Source organism: Leucopleurus acutus, assembly GCF_964270905.1.
Source record: "Leucopleurus acutus genome assembly, chromosome: 11".
NCBI lineage: Eukaryota > Metazoa > Chordata > Mammalia > Artiodactyla > Delphinidae > Leucopleurus > Leucopleurus acutus.
The window spans coordinates 6888529-6912980 of record NC_139152.1 but is presented as its reverse complement, the minus strand read 5'-3'; the positions used below and the strand labels follow the sequence as shown (position 1 = coordinate 6912980).

Genomic DNA, 24452 nt, shown 5'->3' with positions numbered 1-24452 from the left:
AACAAGCCAATTAGAAAATGGGCAAAAGACATGAACAGATCTTTCACCAAAGAGGATATATAGATGGCAAATAAACACATTAAAATATGTTCAACATCATTAGCCATCAGGGAAAAACAAAAATTAAATCCACAATGATATATCACTAAATAACTATCAGGATGATTAAAATTTTTTTAAAAAAAGTGACAACAACAAATGCTGGTGAGGATGTGGAAAAACTGGATTCCTCATGCGTTGCTGGTGGGAATCTAAAATGGTGCCGTCATTCTGGAAAAGAGTTCGGCAATTTCTTATAAAACTAAATATGCAAAATTACCTTATTACCCGGTAATTGAACTCTTGGGCATTTATTCTAGAGAAATGAAAATTTATGTTCATGCAGAACTGTACATAAATGTTCATAGCAGCTTTAATTTGTAATAAGCCCAAACTGGAATCAGCCCAAATGTCTTTTAAGCAGGTAAATGGTTAAACAAATTGTGGTATATCCGTACCACGGAAATACTACTCAGCAATGAAAATTATTTATACACACAACTTGAATGGATCTCAAGGATATTTAAAAAAAAAGCCAATCTTAGAAGGTTATAGACTGTCTGAGTCCATTTATATAACAGTCTTGAAATAAAGGTATAGAGATGGAGAACAAATTAGCAGTTGTCAAGGGTGCGGGATCGGGGTGGGTGTGGCTATACAGGGATAGCACAAGGGAGCCTGGTAGTCATATAATAGTTCTGTAACCTGACTGTGGTGGTGGTTACAGGAATCTACACACACATTGCATAAAACTACACACACACACACACACACACACACATGCACACACACAAATGCATGTAAAAGAGGCAACATCTGAATAAGCTCTGTGGATTGTACCAATGTCAATTTCCTGGTTTTAATATTGTACTGTAGCTAAACAAGATGTTACCATTGGGGGAAACTGGGTGAAGGGGTACAGGGGAACCGCTCTGTACTTTTTTTTTTTTGCCACCTCATGTGAATCTGGTGGGCATATTTAGCCATTCATGCTGCCTGAAACAATTCCTTCCATTCTGTTTGTCTTTGAGGGTTTATAATTTGTTTTCAGTATTTACCAATTTTCATTTTGATGTAGTTTCAGAAGGGGCATGGGATAAACACATATGATCAATACATTGTGTTTCTAATTGTTTAAAGGTTTTAAGCAGGGTTGTAACATTTGGGTAGACCACCCTGGTGGTTTCTTAGAGGATGGTTATAAACGAGAGCAAGATGAAACAGAAAGATATTATATTTCATTAATTTTAAGAGGCACTTGGCACTTTTATTTTTCATTTTAACATCTAAATTGGGATGTTTGACTATAACTATTAGCCAGAACAGTCATACTGTATTTGTCATACTGGCTCATAAGAATCAAACTTTGCCAAATGGGTGTCTGAGGCTTGGAAGAAAATTCCAGAGACAGAAAAGGAGCATTCCTTTAAGAAATGCTGCATCACCAAAGCCCCTGATGGCATGCACAGAGGACTACATTGTGTGGAAATCATGCACATGAGCAAAAAAAATGAATCATAAGAGTCAGTGTCTGAATGTGAAGTTTTATGAACACTGTTACCATGTTACTCTTTTCTGTTTTCCTTTTTATGTATTTTCACGAGAGTGAAGTATGATAAAAATCTACATTTATAGACACCTGCACTTTAAATAAATATAAAATAAAAATTCGAAGTGATAAGAAAGCATTATGTCACAGTTGATTTGCTACCTTTTAACTTATCGGGACATAAAATAATAGTTTTACAACCGAGGGCGTCCAGGTAAGGGACAATAATCTGAAGCAGGACAGTGAGACGAGGGGAGAATCCTTGAAATGCTAAGAAGGAAAACTTGAATTATTAGAGGACAGGTAAAGATGAACGGGGAGGAAATCTACGATAGTTTCCAGGTTTCTGGTTTGGGCAACTGAATCGATGTAGTAAGCTACCTGGGAGGGTTAGGAGGAGCAGGTTTGGGGAGGGGGAGTTAAAATTAGGATACACTGCGTGAGGGGCTGGTTGGCTGTGTAGAACGGATGAACGGAGCTCTCGTATTTACTTTGGCCACGGGAGCCTGCGGCTCTGCCTTGATGGATTCAGCCTCCTCAGAGCTGTCAAAGGCGGGGAGGTGGGGTGGAGGCCGGCCAGGTCCGAGCGCCAGCGCAGTGCCTAGACCACCGAACCTCCGCCGCTCCCCGGGCTCCAGAGTCCAGGCCGTAGCAAGCCGGAACCCGCCCCCGCCCCCGCCCCCGCCCACCGCTGTCAGCGGAAGCGGTGTGATTGGCTGGAGACGCCGGCGCCGGCGGCCGCGAGCGGGCCCGGACTTAAGGAACTGCTTAGCGATTGGCTGGGAGGCACCAAAAAGGCCTAATTCAAATTGTTGGAGCCGCCCTTCCAGGGAGCGGGCGCCTAGTTCCACCCCGCCCCGTCGCTTAGTTAGACAGGTACGCAAACCAGAGCTGTATTGGTCAGATCCTTCCGGCACCGCTCCTTACCCGAGTCAGGATGAGAAGAGAGCTGTGACTGGCAGATTTTCAGGGGCGGGCACTCCAGGCCTTATCCGGGCTTCGCTTCGGGACTGGCACCTGTCCTGGGCGTGGATTGGGCCGCAGCGTTGTCAGCGTGATCTGGGGGCGCGGCCAGCGCTAATAAAGACGAGCCGGGGGTGCAGGTGCAGTCAGTTCCACCGCAGCTAGAGCTCCGAGTGGCCGTCTGGAAGCGGAGCTCGGCGGTGCGGTCGGTTTCACCGCAGTGTTCCCCGGCCGGGTGTCTCGCCGCAGCCTCGGGAGAGGAGACGGACCTCTCCTCCTTCTGTCAGAGACATGTGAGTTGACCCTGGTGTGGGGGGCGCGACACCTTGCCAACTCTCACCCCAGCGCCGGACTCTGCGGGACCGAAAATGGCGCATTGCAGCAGCTGCGGCGACGCGGGGAACCACCGCCGCGCGCCGTCCGCAGGCCGAGCCACCCCCGGGGAGGGGAGGCAGCACCCCATTCCTGCACCAGCCGCAGCCGGCACCCCATGGGCGGGGCAGGGGCGCGGGGGTCCCACATTCATTGCCCCCTCTCCTCTCACCTGCGGGGCTCCTCAGTCGAGTCTCGGGTGAAGGTGGGGCGCGGAGACACCCGGGAGGGGGCTCCAGGCCCTTACTTGTCGTTGATTGAAGCTGTGCTTGGGGCCTCTAGAAGGACAGTCATGGGTGCACCTGCCAGTTAGTAACTTGGGTTGCTCTGCAGTCTCTAGCTTTGTGTACGCCCCTCACCCCGACCGTGACGAGTAGACCCCGCTCTTGGTAGTGAGCAAAGCTCCAGAAACTTATCTGCCAGTTCTCTGGCGCCAGGTGAGCAGCTCACAAAGACTCAAGGGGCAGTGGCGTGTGATTCCAAGCGTCCATTCATCCCAAGGCCACCCGTATAGGAGTTTTCCTGTCATTGAGTCTTAGCCAAGTACTTGGAAGAGAAATAGAGCTAAGGATCCCCCCCTCCCCTCCCCGCCACCTTCCCTCAGTACATTCAATTTAGTCTCTAATCATCAATTTAGTCATCTGACCATGGTCACCCCATCCCAAGATCCTGAGGGAGAACTATAGCTAGACAAATGAAGAACTTCCCTTTCTTTTTGGAGTCCTGGCCTGGTCCTAGATGTATTTGTGTTGCTTCTCTTGGTGACTAAAAGGGAAAAGATTTACTTACGTTATATAAGGGTTATAACTATCCCCGGATATGTTACTCCTGCGTGTTCCCAACTCCCAAGAAGTAATAAGTGAAATGGTCCCTTCAAATGCTTTATAACGATTTCCCTTTTTCTCTATTTGATTTCTACAGTTTTAACTGTATATGATATTCTATGCGTTTTGGCCAAGCCCTAGGATTCCTTGTGTTTTCATTTTGGGGAGGGGGAGCCTCTTCAGTTGACTGGTTCCCAGTAGCGTCCATGTGGGATGAAAGGAAGGAGATGGGGAAACCGACTAGAAGGGCATCACGAGGTCTCTGACCTTAATCTTGTCATTGGTGCCACCAGCCTGGACTGCTTCCAAGACCAAACACTGGCTACTTCCTACTCCTTGAATTTTCCACTTTCACCAGAGAACTAGATTGTGTGGCACAGTAGTAGCATAGGAGTCTGGTGGCCGCCATAGTGTTGTATCTTTCCTTTGCCTCCTTTGTGCCTTAAAGGGCAATGGGAAAGCAATTCTTTTAGCCAAGATGAGTCAGGTGTAATCTGCTAGTATAACCTCTCTGAAGGGTTATTCTCTTTTGAGACTGAAATTTACTTACTTAGAGAGGAGGAACTTCTGGGTATTAGTTCTATTGTGAGTAGTCAAGGCTTTTCCTTTTTGGTGACTTTGTGATGGTTTCATCCGTAGTGCATTTACTCTTGGACTGCTCCTATGAGGTAGGCTTTGTGAGATTCTGCTTCTGTTTGAGGAGTTCTTATTGTAATTTCTTTTCTCCATCAAATTGCAGAGATCTCTCTCCTACCTGTGACTTCTTCCTTGGCAGAGAAAATCTCATGCCTTAGGTTAGACTTCAGGGAATTCTTGAGAAGGTGAATTTAGCTTCCGTGTGTTGGGACGTGGAGAGGAGTTTATTTTGAGAATCCCACACTGGATTATTCTCCCCTAAGGCTAAGGGAAAGGGAGTATGGTCTCTGTGCCTAGCAGTGTAAACCAAGATTTCTAGTTGGGACATCAGGAACTAGGAGAGTCTCCTGAGACTGGATGCCAAATCTAAAAAAGGAAGGGACAGGCTGTCTCTGGTGCATGTACACTGAGGACCATTTCCAATATTTTTGCTCCCTGTCTATGCTCTTGGAACACTTTCACAATTGACACAATTGCTTTGGGCCCCAGTTCTATCTAAGTGAAACCCCAGTCTTCTCTGCCAAAAAACAAAGCAAGCGAACAGTCCTGACTCACTGCAACTACAGAGGCCTTTGGTGATTCTCCAAGTCGTCCTTACAGTGGCCACGATATACTAATCATTGCATGAAACAACCAATAACTGGCTCCCCTTCAGCAGAGTCTGTCAGCTTGGCCTTTCTTTTTATATTCAGGCTTTGCAAAAAAAAGAGTTGTTCAGTCTGTAAGCTTGTCCTGAGGGTTGAGTTTTTTTTTGTAGGTAATTCTCCTGGATTGGAGTTTTCCAGTTTGACTTCATGTGAAAAAGGCTTCCGGGAGGCAGAGAAATGCCATTTAAGCCAAGACTGGCCCACTTGTCCCTGTGGCCATTGTGCCAGAGGATGTGTTTGAGTTTGGGTCAGAGGATAGCCCAAACGAGAGCTCTTGATGCCACCCTGGATGTCGCTGAGCCCCATCTGTTACAGGATCTTTCATCTTTTGCTTTGGACCTCTGTGCTGCATCTCCCCACTTGGTATTGCCAAGGAGCTGGAATCCCTTCTACTTGCATATAGCCGTATCACCCTTGCTTTGGTGATAGGGGTGAGAACGTATGTGATTCCTTTCTTGTCTTGGTCACTCTGTGCACTTCTCTCCGCAGGTCTGCGGCAGCTCAGCCACCCACCGAAGGGGCAGAAGGGGCTGCCCCAGGTGGGGGTCCCCCTGGCCCTCCTCCTAATTTGACCAGTAACAGACGACTACAGCAGACCCAGGCACAAGTGGAGGAGGTACGTGGATAGCTTTTTCTCTAAGGGTTTCCAAGTCATGGAAGTTGGGAAACTTCTCTTTATCTAGAGGGGCAGCTAAAGGCTCCGGGAGACAGGGCACCCCTTAGAGTTAGGCAGGGCAGACTTGCTGTTCTCTCCCCGGCTCTGGGGGAGCTTAGCCGGTTTGCTCCTGCGCCCTGCTCAGGTGGTGGACATCATGCGTGTAAATGTGGACAAGGTCCTGGAGAGGGACCAGAAGCTGTCAGAGCTGGATGACAGAGCCGACGCTTTGCAGGCGGGCGCATCACAATTTGAGAGCAGCGCTGCCAAGCTAAAGAGGAAGTATTGGTGGAAGAACTGCAAGGTGAATGTTCTTGTCCTTTCCCCCTTATTTTCCTGGGTCTCAACACATAGGAGGCGGGAAAACCCTCAGGTTCCACAATCCTTCCCTCTCACGATCTGTGCCCTGCAGGACTCTTGGGAGGCAATCTGGGAAGCCTCCTTCTTGAGCTGCATTACCCGAATTGGCCACCAGGGTACGCTAAAGTGCTCAGAACCACTAACTGAGGGCCAGGGGAGACCCTGAGGAGTTTGGAGGGGTTAGTCAAGCTGCCTTTTCTCAAAGGACCCCGGGAAAAATTCTTACTTGACCGTTCCTGAGATACACCGACATCGACACAATGGCTGGGGTAGCTATATATTTAAATACCTGCAGCTTTTGGGAATGAGCTGAACACTTTTTGATGAAAAACGAACCAGTTGACTAAAGACCCGAAGTCTGCACCCGCTCTGGCGTTCCTTTAAAAGCCTCCGGGCAACAGGAACTAGGAGACCAGGAGCAAGCTGCGGACCCTCTCGTGTTTCTGAGAAGCTCCAGCTGTGGTGCAGGGGTTACTGTCTGATGGGGAGCACGAGGGCTTGGGAGGCCTTCAGCTGTCCTGGGGGGCGTGTGGCTTCTTCCGCTGTCCGAGTCCCCGGTCCTGGCTCCTGCCTCCTTCCCCAAATCCAAGGGCTTGTTTTTTGTCAATGTCTCCTCAGATGATGATCATGCTGGGAGCCATCTGTGCCATCATCGTGGTAGTTATTGTAAGTAAGTATCGCTGAGGTTGCTGGTTGGGGTGAAGAGGTGGGAAGGTCCCGGCGTCGCCTGCCTGCCTGCCTGCCTGGGGAGTGGGGCTGCTCTGACTGAGGTATGGAGATCGTGGCCAGGGAAGCACCACCTGGTGCGGGAGGGCGGGAGGGCAGAGGTGAGGGACCTCCTCGGTGGACAAGCCTTCACTCTGCAGGACTGTGGGGGAAGGTCGTGGCTCCTGTTCTGAGCAAGTGGGCTGTGCTTCTTCTCACTGGCTTGGGTCAGAGGGAGACCGTGGGGATGGGACACCTACAACTACACCTGAATGTCCAGTAACCTGATGTAATTTGCCCTCTTGTTTTCTCCTCTTTCTCTTTTCCATCTGGGACTTCCTGACTCCTGTGTCCAGTCTACTTTTTTGCTTGAGAATGTGCCGCCCCTTCCCTGTTCTCCATTGCCATCCAAACTCATGTCCCTGTCCTGCTGTTTCTCCCCAGAACTTCCCCATCTGCCTTCCTCCATCCCAGCCCTGCTTCTCCATCGCCCACTCCTCCCCTTGTGTTGCTTTCATTTGCGCTCTGTCCTGCGACACTGGAAATGCTGCTTGTGGTGCAGTCTTGAATTAACTACCCGAAGAACAACAGCTGGGATCTCCTTCCTACCCTCTCATGTTCTCTCAGGTTCCCCCAAAGACAAAAGGAGTTGGAGGCCAAGGGATGGGGAAAGGGGTGTAGCTGAGGTGACGTGCTCAAGAAGGGGCCAAGACTGGGACGAGGAGAAGAGTGTTGTGCCCATGGTGTTGCCAGAAAAGGCCAGGCTGCTGGCCGGAGGAGGCTGGGAGCAGCTGGGAGGATGCCCCCTCACCTCTCCTGTGCCAGGCCTGCAGAGGAGCCTGAGCCAGGCCCAAAGTCCAGCTTGGTCCTGGTGCAGGACTCTTGTAGAAAGTCAAACCTGTTTTTCACAGTTATTTCCCATCTGTTAGTCCAAGATCTATGTCTTCAGGGATCTTACAACCTTTTACTTTGTCCTCCAGAGACCTGGAGAACACGTATTAATAGCAAAAATATCAGGACTCTCGTTCCCATCCTAGAAACAGTCCCACAAGCTCATACCTGGAAGGGGCTCTTGTCCACGTTTTCTACAGCATTCTGTATTGCTCGTGAAGGCATCAAACAATTTCATTTAGCCAAAGTTTGAGCCTCTCAATTTTAGTTACGGGCATAGATAATGAGAGAATGCCCGTTAGTTACAGAGAAACAGCGAGTCAAGGGCCTAATCTGAAAATACCAAGCTTGGAGGAAGCCACTTCTCACCCTCTTGTTACAAGCGTCCTGTACCTCCCTTGCTGTTGATGGAGGAGGATGAGATGTCGGAGGGTAGGAGCCCTGGACCCTCTGGGAGCCCTTCCCCCGACACCACCCCCGTGTACTTGCCAAAGGCAGGGCTGAGGAGAGAGGCCCTTCCTGAGGCCCGGCCGCTCCTGAGCGTTGGGAGTCCGGTGCCCCCGCCAGCCTTGGGGCGGAGGTGGAGCCGTCAGCAGACGGGCCTGCTTGTTGACTGCTGTGCCACCACGGCGCCTTCTCGTCTGGAGCGGGCCCTCTGTTCTTCCAGCAGTATGTTCCCCTTCCAAAGCACCCCTGAATTCCCTTTGCCTTCCTCCTCTTTGCATGGTTTGTGGCACAGACAGTGGGACCTGGGGATGGAGCTGCTCAGCCTGTCTCGGGGGCCAGTGCTGGGCTTCAGGAAAGGGCACTCAGTGGGACAGACCCCGGTGAGAGGGGAGGAGGGCCGGCTGGGAACAGAACGGGGACCGCCCCACGTCCCTTCGTTCCTTCCGTCCACCAGCAGGAGGAGGCTGGGCCAGGCTCGCTTTCCACGCAGCAGCATTTCGTTCCGCAAAACCATCCTTCCTCTCCCTTCGCCCTGTTCCCACATTCCCTTCGTCCTGCCCCAGGGCGGGACGGAAGAGCTGGACGAAGGCAGTCTCTGTACCCTCCTAACGGCCAGAGGCCCCTCGAAGGCCTCCACCCTCCTCTGGGCTCCCCTTGCCTAATGCAGGGGGTCACCGCTGGAGAAGAACCACCACTGTCCTCGATGTGTCCCAAGCCTGGAGCAAATCCGCCCTCTTGGCCCGCCCCATCACAGGAATCTCTTCTGCGTTTCTGTGCCATCTGTCCCAGGTGTAGTTGGCTTTGTTCTTCTGGGGACGGTAGCCCTTCTATTCTCTTTCTCACCCTGCCCTGTACCCCCCTCTTCTGTGTCTTTGCCGCCCCCCTTCCCTCCCACCACCCATGTGCATCAGCAAATATACAACTAAGCCTGGGGCTTGGCAGCCACGCGAGGCCGAGTCTCCTCGGCCCCTCTTGGGTTTGCCGTGGGACGATGTGGCGTCCCCACTGTGTGTCTGTCATCACCTCTCTGTCTTTTTTTCTAACCCCAATCTCCTACTTGTACAGAAATAACAGCTGTACTTCCACCAAAGGCATGTGGCGTATTTACCAATTTCCTGTATTCTGAACAAAGGCAAAACAACAATATAACTTCCTACCACTAAACCGACTCGGCTGTTGTTTGGGTTGGGGTGAGTGCAGCGGGGCGGAGGCGTCTTGTTTCTCTCTAGTTCCTTTCTGATGGTGCCCTGCGCCGGAAGGGTGGCTTACGGGTGCTGTCGGTCTTCTCGAGATTCCACAGCTGGGTGCTGGCAGAGGAAGTGGTCTCCGCTCTCAGCCTCCGTGCCCGAAGCAGCCCAGCTCTTCAGGTGTGGGTGACAGGAAGCCACGGCAGGAAGCTGAGCGGGCATCTCACGGACAGACACCCGCAGATCTTCTTAGACATCTGCCGCCTCCTCCCTCCAGGTCCTGGGCCAGGCCCTGAGGAGGCCCCCAGGGGACACGCTCTGCTCCCCACCGTCCCCACGCATAGCCATCTTCTGCCAAGTCCCACTGTGCTGACCAGGCCCGTTTGAAAATGACTGACAGGGGAGCTCTGTCCCCTGCGGCCGAGGCAGGGGTGTGTGCAGGTGTCCTGAAATGCCCAGCAGCTGTCCAAAGGTACAGGAGCTTAACGGCAGCTCAAGGTTACCCTGAGCGACTGAGGGGGCGGCCCAGGGCCGCCTCTGAGGGTCTTCGTTTCACACCTCAAGCACTTTGCCAGCCAAGCGGCGGGGCGGGCCCCAGTGTGGGGAAAGACAGGAAAGTGGAAAAGCTTTGCTTCTGAGGACATGAGGGCTTTTACTGGGACAGAGTTCAACGATTGTGCGTGGCCCTCCAACCCCCATCCTGTTCCACTGTCCCTCATCCGCTCCTTTCTTAATTTTTTTCTGCTATATGTTCCTACCACCGTGCCTCAAACCTGGCTCATGTTTTAACCTCCACCCAGACCTCCTGCCTTCCTGCCACCCTCTCACCTCTTCACGCTTTCTCCCTTGGGTGTATCAGCCCAGGGCATGCAGTGAAGGAAGGCAGAGGCCTGCAGAAATCCAGCGCCACAGTCAGTGATCTGTGCCTTCTTCGTATCTTTCTCGGGGCCTCTTTGAGCTCTGGGACTCAGCTTAGAGTCCTTCTGGGAGAATGTGACGCTTATACCTAAGGCAGGAGAGTGGCTACCCGGAGTGCCTCGGGGTCCTGGCAGGCCTTGGTGAGGTAGCTAGGAGAAAACGGGAGGGAAGGAAGTTGGTGTCAGTTGGGGTGAGCCCAGGAGCTGGGGGCTGGGGGGCCAGCTGGAGCTCTGGATGCTTGCGTTTCATCCCTGGTCTGGGTGTGGCGGCACTTAGAGCAGCTGGTCTCCAAGTGAGTTCGGTCAGGGCCAGAGCCAAGGGTGCGCAAGCTCACTCTTACCTTGGCGTCTCTGCAGTCCCAGGAACAGCAGTGCCAGGAGGAAGAGGCTGCTGGCAAAAAGGACTCCAAAGGCCGTCCTCTGCTCTGTAGGGGACAGAGGTGTGGACGGGGATCAGTGGCGGGAATCATACTGAGCCTTCATGTGCAGCGTCTGCCCCGGCAGGAAGGACAGGGCGCGCGCGCGCCCGCGTTCAAGCGTCCCTGGTCGAGGAGCTCCCATCAGCTGTTTTCCTGCTCTCACCCAGGGACCAGCACACGGTGGCGCTGGGGCCTGCTCGGTGGACGTCTGTGTGTCACTCCACACAGAATCCTCTACCTCTTCCCACCTCAGGACCACCTTTTTTCACACGGCTCTGCACGGGAGATTTAGTTTAGATTAGCTGGTGATAGTTAAACTGGAATTGTGTAAACCACTGGGAATGATGTAAGCTGAGGCAAAACCCGAGTTCTGGGGAAGCTTACAGTCTCATGAGACACCAAGCAAGGCATTTCGAGGTGCCGACTCTTTACGGTATAGGGCCTTTCGAAGACATTCTGTGGCCTCGGGATGAAGTTCCAGCTTGAAGGCCTGTTGTTATCTGCCCATCAGTAGCAGGAGGGGGGTTGAGGCTGTAGGGGAATCGCCTGCCTATTTTCCACATTTTCTGTTTTACCATTTCCTAGGCAGGTGACCTTGGGCAAATTACTGAACCTCTGCAAGTATCAGTTACTCATCTCTAAGATGGGAGGAGTGAGGACCTGTGGAGGCCCACATCTGAGGGCTCAGTGCCCTGCTGGCTTGACGCAGACGCTCAGTGAACACCATCACCTCTCAAGCTTCACGGCCACAGCCCCCTTTCCCCACGCACCCTTGCCTCTAGCCGTGCAGGCCCCCCAGTTCTTTCTAGGCTGTTTTATAATGAGGCCTTCACACATGACGTCCCTTCGGTCCTGGTGTTCCCTGCCCCTGACCCAGCTCAGCCAGCTTGCAGGCCTCCCCCGGGTCATCTTCCCTGACTGCCTAGTCTGTCCCTCCCACTGGGCTAAGCTCCTCGAGGGCAGGATGAGGAATTGTTCAGCCTTGGTCTCCAACTCTCAGCAGTGCCTGGTACCCCAGAACTCAGGGGGTAATAAGGTCTTGGAGGACGGGGTGGGACCTCTGGAGGCTGTCACCTTGGGAAAGAAGCAGCCGACACTGTGGGAAGCAGAACAAGGCCAGAGGGCAGGAGCCGTGAGCCCAGGTGTGGTGGTGGGGAAAGGAGGGCACTCCCATACCTGGTGGGGCAACCCAGGTGTTGGCCCCCAGGGGCTCCTGCAGGGAGACGTGGGTGACTTGGCAGGTGTAAGTGGCACCCACAGAGCCAGGCTCTGCCGTCAGGGAGGAGGAGATGCTGTAGGTGCCTGCCATGCTCTGCCGGAGGCTGGAGAAGGAGGCGCCAGAGACTGGGGCCGGGGCTCCACCCAGCTCCTCCCGGATCCACGTCACAGTCACATCCAGAGGGTAATAGCCGGTGACACTGCAGAGGAGGGTGGGCGGCAGAGCTTCGCTCGCCAAGCTCAGTCGTACTTTGGGGGCAGCTGGAAGAGAGGAGGAGAAGTAAAATCCCACAGGCATCACCGGGGCAGCAGAGGAGCCTAGAGCCTTCTCCTGCTGCACATAAGAGCAGGCTGTGGAGGCGGAAGTCCCCTCCTCAGTGAGGTGGCAGGCGGCGGGGGGACAGTGGTGGTGAGGGGCCCGCCTGGATGCACGACATAAGGGGGTACGATTCCCACAGGTAACTGAAAAGCAACAGTGAAACCAACTAAAGGTTGGCTTCCTTCTTAGCATCACTGCAAGCCAGTGATGTTAGAGGCTGTCCTGTTGAGACAGGCCTCCCGGTCGGGCCGCTCCCACGCCTCTCCTCGCTTTGCTACTGCTCCTCCTTTGCACGTGGCCCAAAAGGACGGAGGTGACTGGAGACAGCCGGCCAGTGCGGGGCAGCAGGATCCTGGGCTGGGAAACTTCTCGATGGAATTATCTAGAGCCCGACGGGAAACTCCACCTGATGCCATCTGCGCTTCTAGGATGCAGACGGCATTCAGGCTGTGGGAATGCAGTCTGCCTCTCAGGAAAGCGCCCTTGTGTTTGATCCCATTCTGGAAGACACTCTCAATAGGTACATCCCTTTCCCCCTCTTCCCGGCATAACTGAGTCCTGGCCTCACCTTGGACGTTGAGCTGGATGATCTGTTGAGCTCGGTACAGGGAGGTTGTGATCTCGCAGATGTAGGTCCCCTCATCCTTCAGAGTGAGGCTGGGTAGGGTGAGGGAGGCGTCCCCAGCCATGAGCAGCTGCTGAGGCTCCAGGGTGGCGCCCTCCCGCTTGGCCTGCCCCTGCCCCTGCCCCGTGGCCCAGCGGTACACCAGGTGGCCACTGCCCTGATGCTGCAGGTGCCACTCCACGCTGGTGATGCCCAAGCCTGGTGCCATGGAGAAGCCACAGTGCAGGGAGGTTGAGGACCCCAGCAGGAGATTCAGGGACGGGGTCTGTGTTGTCACCTGGAACTCCACTGTGGGAGAAAGAGGGTGATTGTGGGCCACTCCCTCCTTGAGGCCACCTGATCTCTGAGCTGTGGCAGGCTCGGGGTGTGTTGAGAGGCAGCATGCATGCGTGGTACTCTTAACCATTTTGGAGTCACTTACCCCTTGCACAATCTGATGAAAGTTACAGACCAGGCAAATACATATGCAAAATCATGGCTTACTGGGACTTCCCTGGTGGTCCAGTGGTAAAGAATCCACCTTCCAATGCAGGGGACACAGGTTCGATCCCTGGTCGGGGAACTAAGATCCCACATACCGTAGGGCAACTAAGCCCACGTGCCACAACTACAGAGCTCGCGTGCCTCAATGAGAGAGCCTGAGTGCTGCAAACTACAGAGCCCACGCGCCCTGGAGCCCACGCGCCACAACTAGAGACAGAAAACCTGCATGCCGCAACTTGAGAGAAGCCCACGCACCACAACGAAGATCCCGCATGCCTCAACGAAGACCCCGCATCCTGCAACTAAGACCCAATGCAGCCAAAAAAATAAAAGAAAAAATTTTATATAAATTTATAAAAAATTTTGGGTTACTGTTGACCCTCAGGTTAAGAACTACTGGAGTGGCTTCCCTGGTGGCTCAGTGGTTAAGAATCCACCTGCCAATGCAGGGAACATGGGTTCGAGCCCTTGTCTGGGAAGATCCCTCATGATGCGGAGCAACTAAGCCCGTGCGCCACAACTATTGAGCCTGCACCCTAGAGCCCGCGAGCCACAACTACTGAGCCTGCACGCCTAGAGCCCGTGCTCCTCAACAAAAGAAGCCACTGCAATGAGAAGCCCCCACTTGCCGCAACTAAAAGAAAGCCCGCGCGTAGCAACAAAGACCCAACGCAGCCAAAAATAAATTTAAAAAAAAAAGAGCTACTGGAGTTGCAGTCAGCTTTCAGAAGCCCGGCTCTTCCATTTAACTCCCTCTGTGGCCTGGGCAAGCCCCTCAGTGTTGCCGACCTCATCTGCTTAGAGCAAGGCTGCTGAGGAGACTAAAGGAGACAGAGCTTAAATACACAGTGGTGGTGTGTGAGCCAAACGTGCTGAACCCCAGACTAATGAGGAAACAATCGGACAGGTCCCAATGCTGGGACATCTACAAGGCAGTGGCCTGGCCTCAAAATAGTTCAGGCTCTGAAGACTGTTCTGGAGTAAAGGAGGCTGAAGGGACGGGACAACTAAATACAACGCGCAATCCTTGTCTGAATCCTGGACTTCAAAAACCAAACCAAACCCCCCAAGGCTATAAAGAACACTACGAGGGCAACTGGAGAAGTTTGAATTTGGACTTCATATTTGATAGTAGTATTGTATCAATTTTAAAATGCCTTAAGCACGACAATCAGGGGCGGACCCAGCCATGGTGGGGGAGGTGAAGCTGGTCCGCCCTGGTAGGCAGGCAGGAGTGTTTGATCACTGACATGGTTCATAACTGCCAGTGTAGGCTGATGGTGAGGATACGTTCGTCCATTATCTGCACACTGCACCCCCCTTACTGCCTGCACCCCGGGTAGACCACTCCCCACCTTGGGTTGCTGCCGAGGCGATGGTTTTATGATTATGGAGAACATTCATGTCTTTGGTTATAAACGAACACCTGCTATCCATGGAAGCATTTGGGATGAAGTGTAGAGATGTCTGCAGTTTACTTTCAATTAGTTAAGCGGAGGGGAAATGGAGAGAAGATGAGGGAGGGGGAAAGGATGTGCAACATGTTAACAACTGGTGAATCCAGGTGCACGGTATACAGGTGTTTATTATTCTTTCACCTTTTTTTGTAGGTTTGAAATATCCCAAAATAAATGGGGGCAATGCCTAGCTATGCTAGGACTACGGTTGACACTGGACAGACATGAGGACCCCTTTTTTGATGTAGCAGGATAAATTTAGGTTGGACCGCAGAATAATCTGAGTGTTCTGAAGCTTTCTAAGGATAGAGGTGTAGGCCCCTAATCTTCTCTGGATGTGGTTGTCTTTCTTGGAGGCAAAATATTGGATTCCTGAACTTTGGAGAAACCTATCATCACGTTCTCAGTTTTCTGTGCCCTCTGAGATGTGCAAGGTTGGAGAGAGCAAGGACCAGGTTCTACTGATAGGAGATAATGAACAAATTCCGCGGGCCTGTGCTCTCCTCTCTCATCTTGACCAGGCTAGCTGTTCCCTGGGAAAAGCTGGCACTCTGCTCACTGAGACAGCTGCGGACAGCATATGCAAGTAGAGCATCACATGGCTTATGTCCTCAAGTCACCTGGCCAGGTGAAAATTATCCCCATTTGGGGTCTTTAGGAAGAAAGGACTGAGGCCTAGGGGACACCCTGAGATGACCAATGTGCACGGAGGTGGACTTGTCCCCTTCCTTCTCCTACTATTCCCCCATTTCTGACCCCTTTAAAAATATTAAAACTTTCTTTCTGCTACTTTTCATTTTCTCACCTTCAGTCCGCACAGTCCCCTGGGGGCTCAGGGGCAGTTTCAGCATGGGATGCAAGACAGCCCCATTCTCAGCATCCCCAAGGGTCTTCATCACCATGGAGATACTAGGTCCCTCTCCAGGCACTAGCACGTTAGTGATGAACCAGGCTGCCGTCTCCACCGTGGCCTTTGGCCTGGCCTGGAGAAAATAGCGGGAGATCTCACAGGTCACCTCTTTGCCGCTGCAGTCAGCATGGAGCAAGGCCTCGGCCTGGGGAATCTGTATCAGGTTCACTGGGGGAGAAGAGGGCAGCACAGAGATGGAGCTGGATAGAGAACACCTGGGCTGATGGGAAGCAGGTGTGGGTGTGTGTCCTTGGGAACTGGGCTCAGGAACTGGAAGGAGCCCAGAAGGACTGGGACACAGGGTGGAGGGCTCTTACCTGAGGCCTCGAAGGTAATGAGTGGGCCGTCCTCGGCCAGTGTGCCCCCTTGGAAATCCGTGAGGCCTTCCAGGGAGCCGTCGTCCGGCACTGGCACCTGCTTCAGCACCAACAAGGCCTTCACCATGTTCTCACTGCTGGCGAAAGCTCCACGGTGCCCACCTTCCCCCATCAGGAAGCAGTCCAAGATCACGTCCACTGCCCGCCACTGCCTTTCTACTGCAGGGAACAGGCTGGGATGAGCACCCTCTTGCCCAGAAAGTTATTTCTATACTTGTCGAGTCATCAAGGGGTAATCTTCCCCGTTCCTAGCTGCCTCTGCGTCCAGCTCTGATCCTGTTTTACCCAGAAACAGCTTTCTGCGAAGCACCTGCTTCTCCAAGTACATACTTCTTGGTGTGAATTATTTAAAGTCCTGAATTCCCTTGCTCAGAGGGATTTAAGAAGCTTATTTCCACCTATCAATGGAAAGCTATCTCTTCAGAGGAATTCTCAGCAAAAGCATATAAATGAACAAAACTGCATTGGGAGAGGAGACGGGCTTGGATGCTAGGGCATTGGCAGCCGTCTCAACTTCCCAGTCAGCCCCCAGGGTCTGCTCGCTCCGTGCTTTTTACAGGTGGCCTTCCCCTCCCCCACCTCTGGGGGGCACCTACCCCCCTCCGTGATCTCCTAGCTAGGGGCCCCCCTTCCTCTCCTGAAGGTGTCCGCTCCCAGGCCAGCTCCCTCTCCTGTAGGCCAGGGGGCCCACCCATCCACCGAGGCGGCCCCTCATTCCTTCGTTTGGCCCTTTCCCCAGAGTTCTCAGTCTCTCTCCCCGGCATAACTGGTTCCTTCCGTTACCAGCCGCCCAGTCTTCCGCCTGCTGGGCTTAGAAGGCGATTGGAAGCCATTCCCGGCCCCTTTCCCCTTCTGCGACCTCGGGGAGGGTGGCTACCTGATGCTTCTTTAACCCGACACGCCCCACCAGCCAGCCCCCGACTCACCGGCGTCTGCTGCCCCGGAGAGAGCCAAGCAGACCAGCAAGCACCACCCCTCGGAGCCCATGGGGGCTGCTCTCAGGCCCTCCTCCCCCGCCGCCCCTCCTCGTGCCCCGCGCCGGCCAGGTCCGGGCTGGAGAAGGGGCTCCAAACACGCCTGCCTGGCCGACCGCCTGGCCCCGTCAGTCCTCTCCGCCTACTTGGCTTTCGCTTTCACTTTGAGGAAGTGTCGCCGAGGCTGCCTTGGCCTCCGGCTGAAGCCATTGGTGCTGGAGCCAGAGTCTGCTCACTGTTCTTTCCTTCCACCTTCTCCTCCGCAAAAAAAATCCCCCGGTGATTTCAGGACCTGACTTCACCGCGTGCGCCCTTTTGCTCCCGACCAGCCCCAAGAAAGTCGAGATAAGGGACGGGAGGCAGGGTGGAGGAAGGGAGGGACTGACAACAGACGCAGCTCCCCGGTAGCCGTGAGCTTTCCCCACTTTCTGTAGGCGCCTTACCTGCCCGCCCCCGCCCCCGCCCCCGCCCCCGCCCCCGCCCCCGCCCCCGCCCCCGCCCCCGCCCCCGCCCCCGCGTGGGCCCCAGCGCGCCTGCGCGGGAGAAAGCTCCGCCCTCAGATCGCGGGTCTGCGAGGAGGGTGGGTGTGGCCTGCGTGGGGAGACTGAACTCTCAGAGCTGGAAAGCTGCAGGCGCCTCTTTATTTTGCCGGGTTTCTAGGTCAGCGGTACACCACGTGGGCCTACCGTAGGCGGAAGTATGTCTTCCACCTGGAGCCCTAGCCCTCTTGCAGCACAGGGGTGCAGCTGACACACTCGGGCTCCCGCTTCCCGCCCCCCACCTCGTTCCCCTGGGTCCTCGCCACTGCCAGTCTCGAAAAGGCACACAGGACAGTTTCCCAAGTCGGCACACACGAAAGGGTCCCGATGAGAGGGTAGTGCTGAAATTGGAGGTGCCGGCTCTCGATCCCCCTGGATGGCGGGTGGGTTGAGATGGAGGCTAGGACTTGACAGCAGTGACGGCCCCCCTCCGCCGAGCGCTGGCTCAGGGGTAGGAAGCGGGCTCTGGTTTTCGGTAATCCTCCTGAATGGGGATGGCACTGCCCTCCTCCTCCCTGGGGCAGCTGTAAGGACAAGGCTCTGCAGGCGCCACTGGACCTTCTCTCGTGTCTGAAGAGGGAGAATCAGATGAGTGTTGATCGGCGGTGGAGGATGGGTGAAGCGAGAAGAGGTGAGCAAAGGCGGGCTGTCAGGAGGGCCCCAGCTTAGAGGAGGGGAAGAGAGGCCACAGGGTGCTAAAGATGGAGCTGGAGAGATTCAATGAGGTTCCAGATAGGGAGGCAAAGCCGAGATGGTGGGGTGGGGTGCAGAAACCTGAATTTTGTCTCTTACTTAATCTGTATTTTCTTTGTTGATGGAGGAACAGGGCTCCGACTATGGTGAAAGCAAGAAACATTCCAGAGAGGAGCGCAAAGATGCGGATGCAATCCGTGCTGCACAGGGACCTTTGGGCTGTGATGGGATGGGCAGGGGTCACAAGGGGGTTTGGGGGAGGGCCTAGCCCTTGACTCCCCTCAGCCCAGCCCTCTGTCACCCCTGCCTCTCCCCTTTCCCCACCTTCCTCCCCTGCCCCCACCATTGGACCACGTCCTTTCCTAATCCCTGGACTCTGCTTCTCCCTCTTCTTACCCCTGTTCCTAGGAGCTTTCTGCCTGGCTTCCCTCCTGGACCCTCCTGTGTGCATTCTCTCTCTTGGGGTGGGGAGTGGGCAGAAAACTCACGTGGCCAGTGGGTAGCTAGAGTTGGGGCAGGCAGCCGCCTGGAATCAGCCGGAGTCCGCATATGCTGGCCTGTCCTGGCCTCTGGTATCTCTGGAAAAACAGAGACAAGATGGGCAGCCGCAGGGCGCCCCGGAGGGCACAAGGCTAGGCTGAAGGCCTAAGCGAGCCTGGGGGTGCGAAGGCCGAGACAGGCGGACGAGGCAACGCATGTGGGGCTGGGCATGGGAGAGGCGGTGCTGGTTGGGGTGTGACCCTTACCCCCAGTGACCAGACTGAGGGTTGCCTAGAACTTACCTTCAGCATAAGGTGAGTGGGAGGGTTGTGGGTGTGGGCCTGGGGCCTGGGCTGGACCAACACACTCTGTACACTCCTTGTCCCTGCACTGCCAGCCCTCAGGGCAGGCACACTCCGAGTTGGCGGTGAGGGAGCAGTTTCGAATGAGAAGACCTGGCGACAGAGGAGAGGGAGGGAACACACAGGGTCCACTGGCTTAATCCCCTCCCTCGCCTCCCAGGCCTGCCCCTCCCCCACTGTCGTCCAGTGCCTTTGCCATTTGTGTTATTGTTATTCAAGAAAAACTCGGACCTTTTAGAAAATTCACGGTTCAGGAGTCGAAACAGCTTACATGATTTTTCCTCTCACTCACTGATGCTTTTGGAACTTCTTATTGAAGTATACTTATAGAGAGGTATACATGTCACAAGTGTAAAGCTTGAGAACTGGGACGAATTGGACTCACAGGTGTAACCAGCACCAGATTAAGAAACAAGATGACCAGTCGTGTTCCTTTTTAGTCACTAACACCGTCCCCACCAAGAATAGCTACTGACTTCCTAACACCACAAGTTGGTTTTGCCAGTTTTTGAACTCTATGCATGAATCAAGCGCGTGTGCTCATTCGTGCCTGGTTGCTTTTACTCAGCTCTTTGTGAGATTAATCCAGTGTTGAGTGTGATTGCAAATCGTTCATTCTCACTGCCATCTAGTGTTCCCCTGTGTGAATACAACACCATTTATTCATCCGTTCTACTGTTGGTGTGTGTTTGGGTAGTTTCCAGTTTTTAGCAATTGGCAATGGTGCTGCTGTGGTCCCCAATAGGTTTTTAACTTTACTGATATCCTTTGCCTCTAAAATATAATTTGTATTCAAGTGTAGAGGTCAGGTGCTGGGTGGCTGCCAATCGGTGATACTGGGGGAGGTAGGTAGGAAGGGCGCCACATGGGTTTGGGTTCACGGGTGTTTGGGGGTGAGAAGAGAAGTGTGACTCTGGGGGAGGTGGCACCCGGATGTGGGCCAGGCCCGAGTGGGAGCCTGGTGGGGCAGGGTGCACTCATGAGAACCCAGGGAGAGGAGCCCTGACAGGTGGGAGAGGGGTGCAGAAAGGGACGTCTGAGGATACCAAAGACTACCATCAACCCTCCCAATTTCTTTAATGTGCGCCTTTTGTCAGGAAAGGGTGTAAATTCCTTCTCATCTTTATGCCCCTGTGGCATCTCCTTTCTGAATTCTGACTCATGGTTGCTACTAGAACTTGGTTTCCTCGTGGCTCACCAGGAATTGTGAGCCAGCCTGGATAAGGATCTGCACAGGAAGAGCAGTGATGGAGGAGGGAACGGTGGTGGTGGAGATGGAAATAGGTAGGGAAGGTGAAGAAGATCAGGGAGGGTATCTGCCCAAAGGGATGGGAAGGGTTAAAGAAGGGGCTGGGATTGGTTAAAAAATGAGTGAAGTACCATTGTTTTCAGTGGAGTCTACAGAAACCTGGGAGTTCTCTTCGCCATGTACAACCTGTGCACAGAATTCCATGCTGATTGCAGGCACTTGTCCATCTTACAGATGGGAATACTGAGGTCCAAGAGGACCAAGCCCATTCAGCCTCTTTCCAGTGCCCTGGAGTCCTGCAGCCAGGTGCTGCCTGAGTGCTTCAGGGATCTGTGGGCTGAATCTCACAGAGGAGGATCGTGGGTTGGGCCGGTCTGGAGCAGAGTGGAGGGAGCTCCGACTGGCTCAATATTAGGAAAAGGCCTTCTACTGGGGCCTGCAGAGTGAGTTGGGGAGGCTTTGACTAAAAAAAAAATCCCCATCTTGCCCAGGTTGTTGCCAAGAAGAGAGAAGCACCCATGAACAATCACATCTGTAAGTTAAGTAGACTGAGGAATGCCTCTGGTGTATTTCATATGTTGCCGTTTGACTGATTTGCAGCAACAAACCCTGGTATTTATTTTCAAGAATACAGTATTAAAAGGCCTAGTCAGACTCAATGCATTTACAGGCGAGTAATGTGGTTCAGCTAAATCGTCCTCAAAAGTGTCCTGCTGGAGAATATTTGTTCAAAGGGGCCACTTTAGATCTGCTGATCTATGTACACTTGTACATACATAGTTTCTAAAATTCTAGCTAAAACAGAGAAATGATGCAAGTGTTCATAACCCAGCTGCTGATATTTCATTTCTTAGTTTTAAAAAAGATGACATTACAAAATACATAAAGACACAAGCCACATACACATTCATTCTCCTGAATTGGCTTTTGGACAAAAAGAGGGTGTTATCCACTGACTGGGATTGTTATGTCCTTAGAAAGGTGTATTCCAATTTCCAGACCAATGTGCACTCTGAGAATACGGCCCGTTCATCAGTGGGGAGAGGCTCGTCTAAGATCTCGGCTCCTACAGCAACTTCCTACTCTGTACTGTCTTGATCCCAGCCATAGACCCCTTCTCAGCAGACCCTCAAACTCTGCTGGCCCCTTCCCTGAATCACTTCACAGCTCTCCCTACCACATCAACACACACCGCCCAGGGCGCCCCGTTTCCCACCACGGGCTCCACTTGCCATAGCCTTGAAGCAACTGAAGCTCCTACTTTGCTCCCTCTTTGCTTCTCCATACCCACTTTGCTCCCCCAAATGCTTGCCCATCTCACCAGAGTTACAGTGCCGGCAGCTCTCACAGTGGGGCCGGGTATGGTGGTCTGGTGAGAAGGAGACCCCCGGTGTACACGGATCACATTGAGTAGCCTTTTCATGCTGGTCACATTCCTTCACCAGGAACGTTCCTGTGAGCAGAGGTCCAGGGTCAAAGCCCAAGGAAGGCCGCTCCCTCACCCTCTTCAAGGTGCTGCCTCCTGGCCTCTGCAGGATTCTGCTCCTTGCTTGAGCTCAGACTCCCTCTCTGCGTCCCTCCACCCCAAGCCTGGTCCTCTCTCTCCATACTCAGCTAGACCCTGGCAAGGCCTCCTCTTACCTGGCTCGCACATCTGGCAGCACCGTTCTCCCTGAGCCAGGTAATGCTTTTCCGGACACCTCTTGGAGGCTGGGGTTGCTGAGAGCACTGCCAGGGGCCCCAGAACCCACAGCCAGCAGGGAGGTGGCCGGGCCATGGCTACTGTCCGGGGAGCTCTTCCCGCCCTGGCTGCCGACTTCGGGCCTTGGGGGAGTTGGCACCTGCCCAGCCAGGCGCTGGTGCCTCTTCTTTGCACCTCCCGGGCCTGTTTTCTTGGAGTTATCCCCGAGTTGGGTGGCAGGCTGACCTTTGATGCAGTTGAAGTTCCACTGTAGCTGTTTCTCGCTCAGGCAGCTACCGCCACCCCTCCCCCTTTCCCATGCGCTGGGTGCTGGGAGAGCATTAAAGGGGAAACTGTCAGAAGACCTGCTCTCTTCAAAGACGCCCCCAACACGCCAGCCGCTCCGTGGCCTCTGTCTCTCTTCCGCTCATGAAGAATTTAACTCTGCCTGCAGCTTTTATAAAACGTTGGATGCACAGGACACGCACGCTCCTATTCAAGCACCTGCACACGAAGATGCCCACGTTGCCCCCTGTTCACAGCTGCGTGTCCCCACGCCTCTTCCCACACCACTTCTTACACAAAGGTCAGCGGTTTAGGGAAGGAAGGGAAACCAGAACTGAGTGCGGGTCCGCACACTCTTATCTGAAACTCTTGGGGATCGGATACATTCAGAATTTTTCAGATTTGGGGAAGAAACCAGCATCACACGACACCCTCGTGGGGCTGGAGCAGCGCTCACCACCAAGCACAGCGTTTCTGCAGCAAAACTGTTGACTCTTTCAGTGGGGTGGATAACAGCTATAGCCAGCCTTGCATCAACTGACGTCTGGTTTCATGGCCAGAAGAGTTTGCTATGGGATTGACTGTTCAGAATTGCAAACAAGGGACTTAAACCTGTGTCTCCTCTCTGTCAGGCTGTGTGCTAGGAGCTCACACATGATCGTTTAACCTTCCTGCCAGCCTGTGGTACGGGTGCCACCCATTCCCAGCTGGCCTCCCTCACCCTACTATCATTTTTTTTTTGCGGTACGCGGGCCTCTCACTGCTGTGGCCTCTCCCGTTGCGGAGCACAGGCTCCGGACGCACAGGCTCAGCGGCCATGGCTCACGGGCCCAGCCGCTCCGCGGCATGTGGGATCTTCCTGGACCGGGGCACGAACCCGCATCCCCTGCATCGGCAGGCGGACTCCCAACCACTGCGCCACCAGGGAAGCCCCCCTTACTATCATCTCTATCCTCCCCTTCCCACCGCTGGCTGTGTTCGCCATTGGTCCTGGGGCACCTGGGCGTCTTCTCGCCCAGCCTTGGGCGCTTGGGATTAAATGTTGATCCTATGGTCATTGTTTCCCTATTTCTGTGGTTCTCCTGGGAAGACTGACTTGGGGATATTGGAAATAGCTGGACTTTCCCCTCTTTGAGTCCCAGGAACACCTGGGTCATACAGCCCACCCACCGCCCCCCCCTCTTTCCCCAGAGACTGGCTTGTTTCTCCAGGCCATTTTTTCATTAGGGGCTTTGCCATTGTTTCCACACTGCTCATAAAATCTCACACCCCTGGGGCTCCTCTGTTAGATCTGTTCTCTGTCTCATTCTTCGGTTTCCTTTCTCTTCATTTTTTCCATCCTCCTGTCTTTCCCCAACTTCCTCTACTCTTCAGGATGGTCCTCTCAAGTGGGAAGCCACACAGGGGTGTGATTTGAAGAGTTACTTGTGCAAAACTATCCTTTTGGCTATATCTGGCCGGGTGCCTGAATTCCCTCCTCAGAGAGCGTTACCCTTGGGACCTGAGGATTTTGCTGTCACCAACAGTCCTGCCCGCATTCCCAGATTATGGTCTATATCTTCACTGTTAGTCTTTTTTTTTCAGCCACACAGCTTGTGGGATCTTAGTTCCCCGATGAGGGACTGAACCCAGGCCCTTGGCAGTTAGAGCTCAGAGTCCCAACCACTGGACCGCCAGGGAATTCCCTTCACTGTTAGTCTTAAACTTCAAGGCGGGCATGGAGAGACATGTGGGGATGCAGGAGACCCTGGAAGGATGATAAGGTGTTGGGGACCTTTAGGGAGAAACTTGCCAAAGGGGGAATCGAGGATGCGGATAGCTAACAGCCTCTACTAGACCCTGGGCTCCCCCACGGGGGGTCTCCGTTCTCTGGGTCAAGGCCCATTCCCTCCTCTACTCATCACTTCTCTGGGCAGCTGGGGGGAGGGTAGGAGCAGGGTCTGCCTGGCTCTCCTGGAGAACCGCTGGCCAGGAGGAGGAAAGCCAGTTTTCTGGCCCTCTTTTCTGGATGAATGGAACGACTTCATCTGCCTTCTGTGCTTTTTGCACCAACTTCTGGTGGGCCTTGGCCTGTCCTGGGCTGGCCCCCTGGACTGGACAGCCTTTTCTCTTCTCTACAGACCCTGCAGGTGCAGCCTGCTAACCTCTCCCCACCAAGTCCTCCACCATCACTTTCTCTTTGGGGTTCA

At 53.7% G+C, this 24452-nt stretch overlaps 3 protein-coding genes across 4 annotated transcripts; 1 reads left to right on the top strand and 2 right to left on the bottom strand.

The window, feature by feature from the left end:
* Positions 1 to 2796: 2796 nt before the first annotated feature.
* On the top strand, positions 2797 to 6729 carry VAMP1 (vesicle associated membrane protein 1; the record flags this gene model as incomplete). Its single annotated transcript, XM_082849572.1, has 4 exons — positions 2797 to 2844; positions 5520 to 5646; positions 5831 to 5989; positions 6664 to 6729. Coding segments are annotated over exons 1-4 (354 nt in total). The 5' UTR covers positions 2797 to 2842.
* A 2480-nt stretch (positions 6730 to 9209) lies between these two features.
* Positions 9210 to 17129, bottom strand: TAPBPL (TAP binding protein like). Its single transcript, XM_082850957.1, has 7 exons — positions 16927 to 17129; positions 15941 to 16159; positions 15519 to 15791; positions 12717 to 13061; positions 11788 to 12090; positions 10534 to 10617; positions 9210 to 10342 (listed from the first exon to the last, which is right to left on the bottom strand). Exons 1-7 carry the CDS (start codon positions 16985 to 16987, stop codon positions 10299 to 10301), a joined length of 1329 nt encoding a protein of 442 aa, XP_082707083.1. The 5' UTR covers positions 16988 to 17129; the 3' UTR covers positions 9210 to 10298.
* An 829-nt stretch (positions 17130 to 17958) lies between these two features.
* Positions 17959 to 22074, bottom strand: CD27 (CD27 molecule; the record flags this gene model as incomplete). 2 transcript variants are annotated; one of them, XM_082850659.1, is made up of 6 exons in its annotated part: positions 17959 to 18083; positions 18306 to 18425; positions 18695 to 18784; positions 18989 to 19141; positions 21619 to 21750; positions 21939 to 22074. In XM_082850659.1, 6 exons carry the CDS (start codon positions 22072 to 22074, stop codon positions 17959 to 17961), a joined length of 756 nt encoding a protein of 251 aa, XP_082706785.1. The 2 variants fall into 2 exon arrangements, with proteins under 2 accessions (XP_082706785.1, XP_082706786.1); XM_082850660.1 differs by lacking the exon at positions 18989 to 19141.
* Positions 22075 to 24452: the final 2378 nt, after the last annotated feature.